Source organism: Notechis scutatus, chromosome 2 (assembly GCF_049901735.1).
Source record: "Notechis scutatus isolate UNSWTSFEM ecotype Mainland chromosome 2, rNotScu1.2, whole genome shotgun sequence".
Lineage (NCBI taxonomy): Eukaryota > Metazoa > Chordata > Lepidosauria > Squamata > Elapidae > Notechis > Notechis scutatus.
In genome coordinates this window covers 141818097-141832202 of record NC_142010.1, presented here as the reverse complement: position 1 = coordinate 141832202, position 14106 = coordinate 141818097, and the positions used below count along the sequence as shown (strand labels likewise).

At 39.8% G+C, this 14106-nt stretch overlaps 1 protein-coding gene across 3 annotated transcripts in view; it reads left to right on the top strand.

Annotated features, from left to right (window-relative positions):
- The window catches only part of ITGB7 (integrin subunit beta 7), a 55784-nt gene that overhangs the window by 12709 nt on the left and 28969 nt on the right, over window positions 1-14106 (top strand). For 2 of the 3 annotated variants that reach the window (XM_087956421.1, XM_087956422.1), the window contains exons 2-3: window positions 4267-4354; window positions 5696-5769. In XM_087956421.1, the coding sequence (XP_087812547.1) occupies window positions 4270-4354; window positions 5696-5769 (159 nt within the window). In that variant the 5' untranslated portion in view covers window positions 4267-4269. Of the gene's footprint in view, window positions 1-4155; window positions 4355-5695; window positions 5770-14106 lie in introns of those variants that run through there. The other variant, XM_087956423.1, reaches the window with a different exon arrangement.

Sequence of the window (14106 nt, the reverse complement as noted above, 5' to 3'; positions counted from 1 at the left end):
ACCATTTCTGACAAATGGCAGTCCAATCTCTTCTTGAAAGTCTCAAGTGATGGCGCTTCCACAACTTCCGAGGGCAAGCTGTTCCATTGTTTGATTGTTCTCACTGTCAGAAAATTTCTCCTTATTTCCAGGTTGAATCTCTCCTTGTTCAGTTTCCATCCATTATTCCTTGTCTGGCCTACAGGCACTTTAGAAAATAGCTTGACCCCTTTCTCCCTGTGGCAGCCCCTCAAATATTGGAAGACCGCTATCATGTCTCCCCTGGTCCTTCTCTTTACTAGACTAGCCAAGCCCAGTTCTTGCAACCGTTCATTGTATGTTTTAGCCTCCATTTCCCTAATCATCCTGGTTGCTCTTCTCTGTACTTTTTCTAGAGTCTCAACATCTTTTTTATAATGTGGTGAACAAAACTGGATGCAGTACTCTAGGTGTGGTCTTACTAAGGGTTTATAGAGTGGTATTAATACTTCCTTTGATCTTGATTGTATCCATCTATTAATACAACTTAGGATTGCATTAGCTTTTTTGGCGGCTGCTGCACACTGTTGGCTCATATTTAGCTGGTTGTCCACTAAGACTCCAAGATCCCTCTCACAGTTATTGCTACTGAGCCTGGTTTCACCCAGTCTATATGTGTACTTTTGGTTTTTCTTGCCTAAGTGTAGGACTTTACTTTTCTCTACATTGAATTTCATTTTGTTAGATACAGCCCAGTGTTCTAGTCTGTCAAGATCCATCTGGATCTTGAGCCTATCTTCTTGGGTATTAGCTATTCCTGCCAGCTTAGTATCATCTGCAAATTTGGTAAGTTCCCCTTCGATTACCTCATCTAAGTCGTTAATGAAGATATTGAAGACTACTGGACCTAAGACGGAACCTTGTGGCACCCCACTGCTTACTTCCCTCCATGCAGACTTAGACCCATTAAGGACTACTCGTTGAGTACGGTTTGCCAGCCAGTTGCGAGTCCATCTAGTGGTGGTGCTATCTATTCCACTTTTTTCTAGCTTACTAAGAAGTAGGTTGTGGTCTACTTTGTCAAATGCCTTGCTGAAATCTAAATATATTATGTCCACAGTATTTTGCTGGTCTACTAATTTAGTCACTGTGTTGAAGAATTAAATACAATTGGTTTGGCATGATCTGTTCTTAACAAACCCATGCTGACTGCTAGTTATTACTTTACTTGTTTCTAGATGTTGGCAGATCTGTTTTTTTTTTATTATCTTTTCCAGTATCTTCTCAGGTATTGATGTTAGGCTGATTGGTCTATAGTTTCCTGGGTCTGTTTTTTTTCCTTTTTTGAAGATGGGAACCACATCAGCTCTTTTCCAGTCCTCTGGTAGTTCCCCGGTGCTCCAGGATTTTTGAAAGATATGGTGCAATGGTTCTGAGATGACCTCTGCCAGCTCCTTTAAAACTCTGGGATGTAATCCATCAGTCCCCGGTGATTTGTTTTCATCAAGATCAGACAGGTGTTCTCTTACTATTTTTTTTAATGCTTATTTTAACTTTTATTTCTGGTCTGTCTTTTACAGTTATGTTTTTGGTGGGTTGAGCTATAGTTTCTTTTTGCGTGAAGACGGATGCAAAGAATGAATTAAGCAGTTCTGCTTTCTCTCTGTTGCCTGTTACTTCCTTGCCATCTTCTTCTCTCTTTAGTGGACCAACTGTTTCCTTGATTTTTTTCTTGTTATTTACATGTTGGAAGAAACTTTTTTTATTATCTTTGACTTTTGTTGCAAATCTTTGTTCATTCTGAGCCTTTGCTATCCTTACTTCATCTTTGCAGATTCTGGCTATCTGCTGATATTCTGCCTTAGTTTTATGTCCTTCTTTCCATTTTTTGTACTTGTCCTTTTTTTCTTTCAATTTTACAGAGAGATCTTTGTGCAGCCATGCTGGTTTCTTCTTGGATTTCTTGTTTTTCTTTTTCAGTGGTATTGTGCTGGTCTGGGCTTCTATGATCATACTTTTTAGAGTTTCCCAAGATTCTTGAGTTGTTTTCCCTTTTAGGATTTTCATCCATGGAATCTTTCCCAAGTTCTCTCTGAGTTTATTGAAATCAGCTCTTTTAAAATCTGTTGCTTGTGTTTGTGTTATGTTGAATTCTAGTATGACATGGTCACTCTCACCCAAGGTTCCTGCAGTTTTAACTCCCTCTATCACTTCTTCTCTGTTTGTAAGAATTAAGTCCAGTATGGCTATCCCTCTAGTTTCACCCTCTACCTTTTGGACAACAAAGTTGTCAGCTAGGTTGGTTAGGAACTTATTTGATTTCTCACTTGGTGCAGAATTAGTTTTCCAATTGATATCAGGATAATTGAAGTCTCCCATTACTATTGTTGTGTGTTTCCTGCATATGTTTGTTAGTTGGCTGGCAAAAAGGACATCTATTTTTTCTGCTTGATTGGGTGGCCTATAATATACACCTATGACCATGTCATTCTTTTTTTTCTTTTATATTGACCCATATACATTCTAGAAGGTTTTCATCTTTGGTTTCATGTATTTCTGTAGCAATATAGTGGTCCTTTACATACAGTGCAACTCCACTTCCTCTTTTATGGGGTCTGGTTTTTTTGAACAGTTTGTATCTTTCTACCAGTATGTTCCAATCATGGGTTTCATCCCACCAGGTTTCTGTTATTCTAACTATATCATATCTATCTTCATGTATTCGTAGTTCGAGTTCACCCTGCTTGTTCCACAGACTTTGTGCATTTGTATATAGGCACTTGAGATCTTTATGTCTGACACTGTGTTTACTGTCTACATAACCTGTGTTGTGCCTGCCTGCCCCTACTTTCTTGCCACCTGTTTGATTAATGCACATGGTATGGCACTCACTATTAAATGCTTGGTTTTGGTTGGCCTGACTGACTCAAGGTTGACTTGTAGAGTTGTAATTGCAGGAATGTTCCAATCTCGGATGGCAAACCTCAGATAAAGAATGTTTCCAAGCAAATACAACTCAGGTAAACAAAGTCACTAATCTAAAGGAGGATTAGAGAGAGGAAGTAAACATATGTTAGACTTTAACTAGAGATAATTAATTGTATGGATTACTGTGCTAAACAGTAACGAAAGTTAAGCAGTAACCAAAGTTAACCAGTGATGGAGGATAACTAAAAATGTGTATAATTGCAAGACTAGACTCCAATAAAGATCATCATGATTCAGTTGTTCATGATCAAACAACTCGACTGCCTCGTCATTACAACATTGACTCAGACTTCCATCCTTCTGAGGTCGATAAAATGAGGACCCAGATTGCTGGGGGCAATATGCTGATTCTGTAAGCTGTCCAGAGATGACTGTAAAGCACTGTGGAGGTATTGCTGTTGAAGTTATAAGGCAATGAATAAGCATGAATATGGCTCTATTGTGAGTTAATTCATACAAAAGATGCAATAGCACTAAAAAACCCTTCCGTTCTATAGCAATTGACCTCGTTAGCCCAATGTTTTTTTCACAATATGGCCTTCTGAGTGGCAACACCCTAGAGAATATTGTATGTATCAGTGGTGGGATTCAAATATTTTTACTACCGGTTCTGTGGGCGTGGCTTGGTGGGCGTGGCAGGGGAAGGATACTGTAAAATCTGAGGTCAGAGGTGGTATTTGCTGGTTCTCTGAACTACTCAAAATTTCCATTACTGGTTCTCCAGAACTGGTCAGAACCTGCTGAATATCACCTCTGGTATATGCAATGGTTAGGAGTGAAAGGGAGGGGGAGCAGAAAGAGAGAGAGGGAGAGACAGAGAGAGAGGTATCACAACTTGTGAGTCTTTGCATTTCCAGCTTGTAAAAATATATTCATGGACCACAAAATGGGACAAGTGAATTCTTAGGGAGCTACCTGAAATTTTGCCCCTTTATTTATAAATTATATTTGTAAAGCCAACTAAGTCAGAACATTTTAGTCTCTTTGGAAGGGAATAAATTGGCTGTCTAATCCAGCACAGCCAACTTTAATTAGCAAGTTCTCTGGGTTTTCAAGCAGAGATTTCAAAACTTTGTTACTTTTTAAAACCCTTTAGACCTGCCACGGATTGGACATGGGGCTTTTATATGCAAAGCACATGTTCAACCACCAGATCATAGATCCTCCCCCAAGCTTCCACTGTGACGGTGATTTTAACATCTTGCTCTTTGGGTGAGGAAGAAAGCCATTGTTAAAAGTATCTCTTTATCTTCTTCTTCTTTTTTTCTTTCTCTCCCTCACTCCCTTTCTTTCTTTCCTCTTCCTTCCTCTGCTTTCCAGGCCATGCTTTCTGATGGATGGACTGTGCGCCTTGGGATTCTGCTTATGCTCCAAGGAATGACGAGTGGGGAGAAGATAACAGAGACTGGTAATGCGGGGACTTTTATGGAGGGATAGAGTTCTAAACTTTGTCCATATTGCAGTTCTATATTGATATGCTTTCCCAACTTTTTCCGCTCACAATGTCATCCAACATGCATTGACTTAGTTGTATGCATCTGTTGTGGATTCAGTGAAACCTGCATCCATGCAGTGACACTGGTCTGAGGTTGGCATCCATTGTTTATTCAGGTGACTTAGAGATTTCCAAGATGGAAAAATCAGGTTGAAAGAGATGATCAGGAAAGAATGTTGGCAAACTGGGGTCATTGTCAGATTTATTGGCTGTGGGTAACTTTTGTATTACTACTGTATTGTACTGCGCTACTGTTGTATTTGGAGGGAGAAGAATTTAGAATCAGAAAAGGAGAAAGTCCAGAGAATCTAGGAAAGAGTTTAAGGAGATTTTAGTGGAAGGCCTCTCTAATCACTACCCATTGGCCACTAAGACATGCGTGACATTTTTGTTGTACACCACCTAGAGTCACTTGCTTTGTGAGACGGGTAACTTTATTAATTGGACAACTAAATAATTCATATGTTCATTTCCTGAGTGACTTGACTGCTAAACAGTGAAACCTCTGGGTGAAATGAGGACCCAAATTGTTGGGGGGCAATAAGCTGATTCTGTAAACTGCTTAGAGAGGGCTGGAAAGCACTATAAAGTGATATATAAGTCTAAGTGCTATTGCTATTGCTATTCCAAAGGCAGATTTCTGCTTGCAAGCCTCGCTGGCGATCTGAACCCTGTCGCCAGTGGTAGATTGGAAGCTTTCCTGCAAATTATCCCAGTTATCATTTAAGCTTTTATTTTCAATATCCTGAAAGACAGAGATTGCTCTTCTTCTTCTTCTTCTTTTTAAGATACCGGGATGAGAAAAATGAATAAGTTTTTGTTTGACAAACTTATACTTGGCTGCCTTACAGGATTTATCCCAGAATGAACTAATTACTCACACACCCTTGATGGAAATGTAACATAAATATGTACAAAACCTTGACATTCAAAGCCGGTGCCAGGCAGCACAGTCTCAGAAGGGCCACTCTTTGCTAGTCCAGCTTGCCACTAACCGAACAACAGATTGAAAATCCTATTGGGCAGCCCCACCCAATCCATTTTCCAAGGGAATGGCTTTACCCTTAACTTGACAGATCCTTGCTTTAGGGCTTCTTTGGGAAGTGGATCCAAAGAAGGAGACGGGAAGGATGTGTGCAACTTTATGGATTTTTGGGAAAGTAGAATGAGGAAGGGAGAACAGGAAAGAGATGAAGGAAGACTTGGTGGGGAGAGTGACAGGTGTCATTGTGGTCCCTTGTGTTTCCTTTTCAGGATCCTGCCAGCCACAGCCTTCCTGCCATGAGTGCATTCAGTCCCACCCTAGTTGTGCCTGGTGCAAGCAGCCGGTGAGTCCTCAATCGCGTGAGCCTCTCTTGCCATCTATTCCCCTCCCTGCCCCGTTTCCAACGCCACCTTTGAGGGACTCGGAATGCATTTGGTCTAAGAGCAGCATCCAGAGCTGAAAGATGTGGGTAACTTGTGGTTAAGAGGGTCTTTAGCGCTCTCTTCTCTAGCCAGCTGATGAAGAGAAAATACATTCCTAGCAACCCGAAGCAGGAATATTATCTTACCTGAACCTGCTGCCTTTGTGCTTTGGATCTCTTACTTCCTGGGGGTGGGGAGGGGGCTCGTTGATTGGAGTAGTCACGCTGAGCTGGAAAGTGAACCATGAGGAGGAACCTGGGGGCTTTTGAGTTGAGGAGTTCTTGGTGAGGCTAAGCCAGGCAGCTGCGTCCTTTGCCAAGGTGCAAGATTTCCTTGAAGGCAGCAACATCAGCAGACGGCAACTGGCAAGGCTGCCCTCTGATTCACCCCTTCCCTTTCAGTCTCAGCCGATGTGTGAAGACTTGAGTCAGCAAGACTCAACAGCAGCTGCCCACTCCAGTCAACCGTGGGAAGATGGAAGTTTACTTTACTTTACTTTACTTTACTTTATTTATTTTGTCAATTGCTTACAAGATAATAGGTATAAGTAAAAACATAGTCATGAATACGTGGATACATATAAGAAAAAAAGAAAAGAAAAGAAACAATAGGACAGGGACGGAATACACATTGGTGAGCTTATGCAGGCCTCTTAGGAAAGGGGTGAGGTCAATAGTAGACAGTCTAAGGTTAAAGTTTTGGGGGTTAGGGGAAGAAACCACAGAGTCAGGTAGAGTATTCCAGACATTGACCACTCTGTTGCTGAAGTCGTATTTCCTGCAATCAAGTTTGGAGCGATTAATCTTGAGTTTGTATTTATTGTTTGCTCTTGTGTTGTTATGGTTGAAGCTGAAGTATTCATTGACAGGTAGGACATTGCTGTTTTGTGGGGGGCTGGCTAAGTCTTCCTTCTATGGTTTGGGGTTTTCCTAATCTCTTTTGGAAATGTTCCCCAAAACGAAGCACTATAGGAACAGGCAACGGGACAGGCATATATTTTTTTCCCCAGCTTTGACACCCATCTTCATTCCTCTTTGTTATCTGCTCTCTTCCCTGACCCTCTCTAACCACTCCAGACCAGTACAGGCAGTAATTGGCTTGAGAGAATTATTTGTTTAGCAGAGTGATAAATATTTTCACAGCCCTCTTTTTGACTCGTGCAGTATACAGATCCTCGATGGAAGGCAGGTTGATAGCAATTGTTTTTTCTGCAGTCCTAATTATCCTCTGAAGTCTATGTCTGTCCTGTTGGGTTGCAGAACCAAACCAGACAGTTATAGAGGTGCAGATGACAGACTCAATAATCCCTCTGTAGGACTGGATCAGCAGCTCCTTGGGCAGTTTGAGCTTCCTGAGTTGGCGCAGAAAGAACATTCTTTGTTGTGCTTTTTTGATGACGTTTTTGATGTTAGGTGTCCATTTTAGGTCATGTAATATAGTAGAACCTAGAAATTTGAAGGTCTCTATTGTTGATACGGTGTTGTCTAGTATTGTAAGAGGTGGTAGTGTGGGAGGGTTTCTTCTAAAGTCTATCACCATTTCTACGGTTTTGAGTGTGTTCAGTTCCAGATTGTTCCAGTTACACCACGAGGCAAATTGTACAACCTCCTGTCTGTATGCGGATTCGTTGTTGTCTCGAATGAGACCAATCACTGTTGTGTCATCTGCAAACTTAAATATTTTAACAGATGGATCATTTGAGATGCAGTCATTGGTATATAGGGAGAAGTGGAGAAAGCACACAGCCTTGGGGGTGTGGGGTGTTAATTGTACAGGTATCAGATGTGATTCTGTCTAGCTTCACCTGTTGTTTCCTGTCTGTTAGTGCTGGCTGCCTGCAATTTGGCAGTTCAAATCTCATCAGGCTCAAGGTTGATTCAGCCTTCCATCCTTCCGAGGTGGATAAAATGAGGACCCAGATTGTTGGGGGCAATAGGCTGACTCTGTAAATTGCTTAGAGAGGGCTGCAAAACACTGTGAAGTGGTATATAAGTCTAAGTGCTAGTGCTATTCCTGTCATCTACCACTGCTTCTTCACCTATCTTTAAAAATACTGAATTAATATTAGAGAAATATTTCTGAATGCAAACAGAGGACTATCACTGGAGGGCAATAGCAAAATCCATATTTGTGCTGAAGAAGTAGAGCATGCCCGATCATATTGGAGGAGCATGCTCAGAGAATATTTTTTTTTAATATCCCAATCAGTTTGATGTAATAGTTAAAGGCACCGGGGAACTGGGAGACTGTGAGTTCTAGTCCCACCTTGGGCAGTTGATTAACTTTGGGCTAGTCTCTCTCTCTCTCTCTCTCTCTCTCTCTCTCTCTCTCTCTCTCTCCCTCCCTCCCTCTCCCTCCCTCTCCCTCTCCCTCTCCCTCTCCCTCTCTCTCCCCCCCAAGAAGCAGGCAAGGGCAAACTATTTCTGGGGAGAAGAGGGAAACCTTGCCAAGAAAATTTCAGGGGGTTGTTCGGGCAGTTTTTAAGAATAAGACATAACTCAGCAGAAGAGGAAAAAAAAGTTAATTGCAGTTAGTCCTTGACTTATGATCACAATGGAGCCAAAAATTGGTGTTGCTAAGTGAGACATTGATTGATGTCCCATTTTACGATTTTTCTTGCCACAGTTGTTAAGGGAATCACTGTAGTTGTAATGATGTGATTGTTGTGAACCTAGCTTCCTTATTGACTTTGCTGGACAGAAGGATTCAAAAGGGGATCTCGTGATCCGGAGACCCTGCAACCATCATAAATATGAGCCACTAGCCAAGCATCTGAATTTGGATCACGTGCCCATGGGGATGCTGCAACGGTTGTTGCACGTGCAAAAAATGGTCATAAATAACTTTTTTTTCCAGTGTCCTTGTACCCTTTGAACGGCCACTAAATGAATGGTCGTAAGCCGAGGGTTACTTATATTGGGTTCCTCCATTGCTAAGTTCTCCTTACTAGCTCCCTTTCTTGAGAACCATATGAAGAGCCAGAACAGTGGACGTTTTCAGCCATACAACTTCAAGACAAAACTTGGAAGAACCCACAGGTGGCATCTCTGTTTAGTTCAGGTTCTCCGTGCAAAAGGAGGGGGTGGGTAGGTGGGTGGGACTGTCTTTGGGCAAAATAACCTCCTAAAAAATTTGCACCACCGTCTCCACAGTAAAAGCAGCCCCAATTCCCCCAGAAGCAGCCCCACCCACCTTGGGTAATAGAGTCACCGCGATGGCCGGAAAAACCAGGTGCTACTCCATTTGCAGTGAAAGAACTCACCACATCCTGCCCAACTGCTTGTCTATATAGTGTGTTTAACTACCGCCTTTCGTGATGGTATCTCCTAGGACCAGACCATTTTTTGTGGTTAGTGGTCCCTCTTGAGGACTTTGAAGGGTGTCATTGTAATGAAATGTTGTGCTCAGTGGGGCAGGGCTGAAATGTGGGGCCCCTTCCTCTTGCCTTGAGGGCTTTTAAAAGGGAAAAACAGGAGGTTAAGCTGGTCTGAGGCAGCAACTTTTAACTGTAAAAAGTGTTGCTGAAAATTAGCTCTTTACCACCAAATGTCAGGGTACTGCAAACACGAGGGTTTGCGTTTGGTGCAATGTTTTGTCAGACCTGAATTGGGAGGGGGGGGGAGGCGGTAAAGCAATCATTGTAAGAGGCGTGGTGGCACAGTGGTTAGGGTCCAGTATTGCAGGCTAATTCAACTCACTGCCTGGAGTTCGATTCCCACCAGGCTCAAGGCCTTCCATCCTTCCGAGTCGGTGAAATGAGGACCCAGATTGTTGGGGACAATATGCTGACTCTGTAAACGACTTAGAAAAGGCTGTGAAGCAGTATATAATGCTACTGCTGTGCTATTGCTAATGTACTTTTCAAGTTTGCCCTCAGTCCTGAAACTTTGAAACAATATCCTTTATTAAGTTTTTTTTCCATTTATACATAATACCAATACTTATTAAACAGTGCTGTGACATTATATATACATTTATGTATCCTATCTAAACCCACAATACACAATACTTTCATATACTCACATCTGTTATATACATTATTTACATTTTCTATTCTTATATCTATTGTCAATCCAAATATACCAAATTTCCCATATTGCGTTGTATTCCGTGTCTGCTTTCCCTTTTAATTCCATAGTTAATTTGTCCATTTCCACGCACTCTAAATTTTTTTTTATTATTAAACCTTCAGGTGGTATGGAATTTTTCTTCCAGTACTGGGCATAGGAAATTCTTGCTGCTGTTAATACATGTAATATAAGATATTTTATCTTTCTATTATAGGTTTTTTTATTATTCCTAAAAGGACAAAATCAATTTTGTTTTTAGTTAACTCTTCTAACCACATTTGAATCACCTTCCAATATTTTTTTGCTTCGGGGCATGTCCACCAAGAATGAAAGAAGGTACCTTGTTGTTGTCCACATTTCCAACAATTTGGTTTTAAATTTGGATAGATCTTAGCCAATCTTGAGGGTGCCATATGCCAACGATAGAACATTTTATGTTGATTTTCCTATGCCGCCAATTTTTTTATTTTATAATTCACATTCCAAATCTTTTCCCATTCTTCCAGATCAATAGTATGTCCAATGTTCCTACCCCATGCAATAATTGTTCCTTTCACAATTTCTTCTGTTCTATCAAATTCTAATAAATGTTTATATAACTTTGATAATAATTTCTCATCTGGGCCAATCAAGATTTTATCTAGTTTTTGTAATTCATTGTCTATTCCAAATTCCTCACTGTCTTTTTTATATCTTGTTTGTATTTGCATATAGGTCCACCAATCCAATTTTTTCCCTGCTCTTCCAATTTCTGTCTACTCTTTAGATTCCCTTGGTTATCTAAAATTTCCTTATACCTGGCCATTTTCTTAACCTCCATTATATTAGGGGAGATTACTGCTTCCAAGGGACATACCTAGTTTGGAATTTTCAAATAATATTTATTCTTTATTTATCTCCATGATTGTAACAGCACATCTCTTATTTTATGTCTATAGAAGTATAGATACGGTTTGCTTTCTTTATCCCACAGGAAGGCATGCCACCCTCTTTGTATGTCATGCCCTTCTATGGTTAATATTCTTTTTTTTCTTAGATTAATCCAATCTCGTAGCCATACAAGTATTGCTGCCTTATGGTATAGTTCTCAATCCGGAAGCCCAAGGCCACGTCTGCTCTTATTATCCTGTAAATTTTTAAACTTTATTTGCACTTTCTTGCCTGCCCAGACAAATTTTATAATTGTTCTATTTAATTCTCTAAAAAAAAATATCTTGTCTAGTTTTGTTGGGGTTGTTTGAAATAAGTATAAAATCTTTGGCAGGACATTCATTTTTGTAGTTGCTATTCTCCCTAATAGTGATAACTGTAAAGTCCCCCATTTTTCCAAATCTTTTAAAATTTGATTAAATAATTTCATATAATAATCTTCTTTTATTGAGGAGCACTTTGCTGTTAACCATATTCCTAGATATTTAATTTTTTTTGTGATTTGTAACCCCATTACTTTTTCTAACTCCTTTTTATTTTTAGTTGTTACATTTTTCACAAGCATTTTGGTTTTGTCTCTGTTAATTTTGAGTCCTGAGACCTCTCCATATTTTTCTAATTTTTCTATCAAGATTGGGCCTGATTCTAGTGGCTCCTCAATAAAAAAAACCCCAATCATCCACAAATGCTTGTAATTTATACCCCTCTTTTTAAATTTTTGTACCATGTATTTCTGAGTTATTCCTAATTTTTATTAATAGTGTCTCTAGTGTCAAGATAAAGAGCAGAGGTGACAATGGGCATCCCTGTCAAACTCCTTTTGTTATTCTAAATGCCTTAGTTATATCTCCGTTTATTATTACATTGACCTTTTGGGAAGAATAAACTGTTTCTATTAATTTTTCAAATCTATCTCCAAATTTCATTTCCCTAATGTGGCATATCATAAATTCCCAATTTAGATTATCGAATGCTTTTTGTGCATCCAGGGCTGCTTGTCTTCCTGAATGCATTTCGTAATATTCTAATATATTCATTACTTTTCTAATGTTATCTCTTATTTGCCTTTGCAGTAGAAATCCATTTTGATCACTATGTATAATAGTCCTTTGGTGCATTGCATGGAACTGTCTATGGAGATTCTCAATCATTCAGGTCATGGTTGTCCCAAAGGTGCTTTTTCAAGAGGCAACAGAGCTGGAGAAGCTTCTTGGATGAGAAGCTAATTTTTTACACCATTTACATAAAATATTATAAGTTTTGCTGCTCAGTGATGAAACCCTGCATTTTGCCAAAGGGAATCCTAGTTAGCTTCTTTCATTTTAGCTTGGTGCTTTCTCTAAACCAAGAAATGAAACCTTGAGGAAGTCTTTAAAAAAAACAACACTGCAAGTTATCATAGGCATTTAAATCTGCACCCCCTCCCCCAGTTACAAAACCTCCCTGTTTGGTTTTCCATGTTTTTAAAAGCACATTTTGCATCTGAAAGAGCACTGCAAAAAAAAAAAAAAAAACCTCTGTAGCTCTTGTCATTGATTCTGCCAAATTAACTTGAAACAAAACATGATGAGTCTGAATTAAGATTGACAGAGATCTCAGGACTTCAGCATTCTTAGAATCTCACAAAAAGGTCATAGCTTGTAAGACAAATATCAGTATCAAAAACCTTGAGAATTTTGCTGCTTCCCTGCTTAATTTATTCAAGCGCACCCAACATACAAATGATCTTCCAAGGGTCCTCTGGTGCTGAGCAAGCAGCTCAGATCCACAAGATTCCTAAAAATGCTATTTCCTGATGTGTCCATCAGATTTCCTATGTTGCTCACTCTTAAAAAAATAGCAGGTCTGTCTTAGATCTTCATGCAATCTCCACTTTTTCTACTTTTAGAAGAGGACTCAAGATTCTCTCTTTATCTGGGAGAAAGAAGATTATATTTAACAGTGATCTTCTAGAACTGACGTGAAATGGAATCAAGAGAACTCTGGCTGGCAGACCCCTTCTTAGAAAGATTTCTCAATAGAAGAGAAATACGGTCGGTGGCTGTCACCAGTTAGGCCATATGTTTCAAAAAGAGCTGGAAAGTATTCTGCCTTCAATCCAGATCTATGGAAAATAGAGCATAGTTGGATTTCCTGGCCTGCAGCTTGGATGTTTTTAGGCAGGTCTTCCATGTCCTTCTGCTTTGTATATCCTTTGTATTCTTTCTCTTTGAACACACTAAGCTAAATTTCACAGAATGCATGGAATGTTATAAGCCAGCCACTTGTGGGAAGTGAGTGTTAAATTGTGAAATGAAGCAAAAATGTGCATCTTGGAAATAACTACATTAGATAACAAATTAGAAAATGACCTAATAGTGAAACTTGGTTTCTTAAACAACTTTGCTTCATGATAAAAATGCTCGGTAGAGTTAAGCTGTCACAAACAAAATTAATCAATTAATTAAGTGGAGAACCTTGGACAAAAAGTGACACCAAAAGCAAATAAGGATAAATCACAATTGTTTTAACAGTTTATATTTGGTCAGACCTGTGGGCAAATATACTGTATTTATATAGTATAAGTAAAAAAACAATTCTTCTAATTTGCTAGTTGCCACGCTTCATAACCAAATTTATGTCTTCTAGCTTTGCAAGCTCTGAAGAAAGCTGACATCCAAAATGAATCTAATATTCGTTTGCATTCAAGAAAACGATGATTTTAATATTTTCATTAGGAATGATGGAAGAGGCGGGCAGAATTCAGCAAGGTCTTTGGGCAAGGAGTTCTCCTTTCAAAATGGAACCATCATCCTTTGCCATTGCTACTGCTGACCAGGGATGAAGATAACGGAAGTGGGGTGGGGGAGTTGTTCTTGACATAATTTTGAATTCAGCAAGGATTTAGTACAAAGAAGAGCAAGAAACAGGAAGAAGAAAGATCTAAGAATTGGTACCATTCCCTTGCAGGTGTCAGCCTCTTTGAAAAGGTGGGTGGGGAATGTTAATTTATCTGGCTGTTGCAGAGTTTAAAAGGCAAGCAAAGTTGTGGTTGATCGGTGGGTTTTTCTTTATTTTTCACCCAGAGGAACAGGAGACCACTGCAATAAAGCTGATAGGAAGCGGCCTCCTTTGCGTATCAGTTTGGCAGTGGGGAAATGGGGGAAGAAGAGCAGTGGAAGATAGGCAGGATGTTCCCCATCTACAAGTGCCATATTCTAAGCCTCAGAGAGCTTGCCCACCTTTTCCTCTTAAGAGATGGCTGCTGGGTCCATGCCA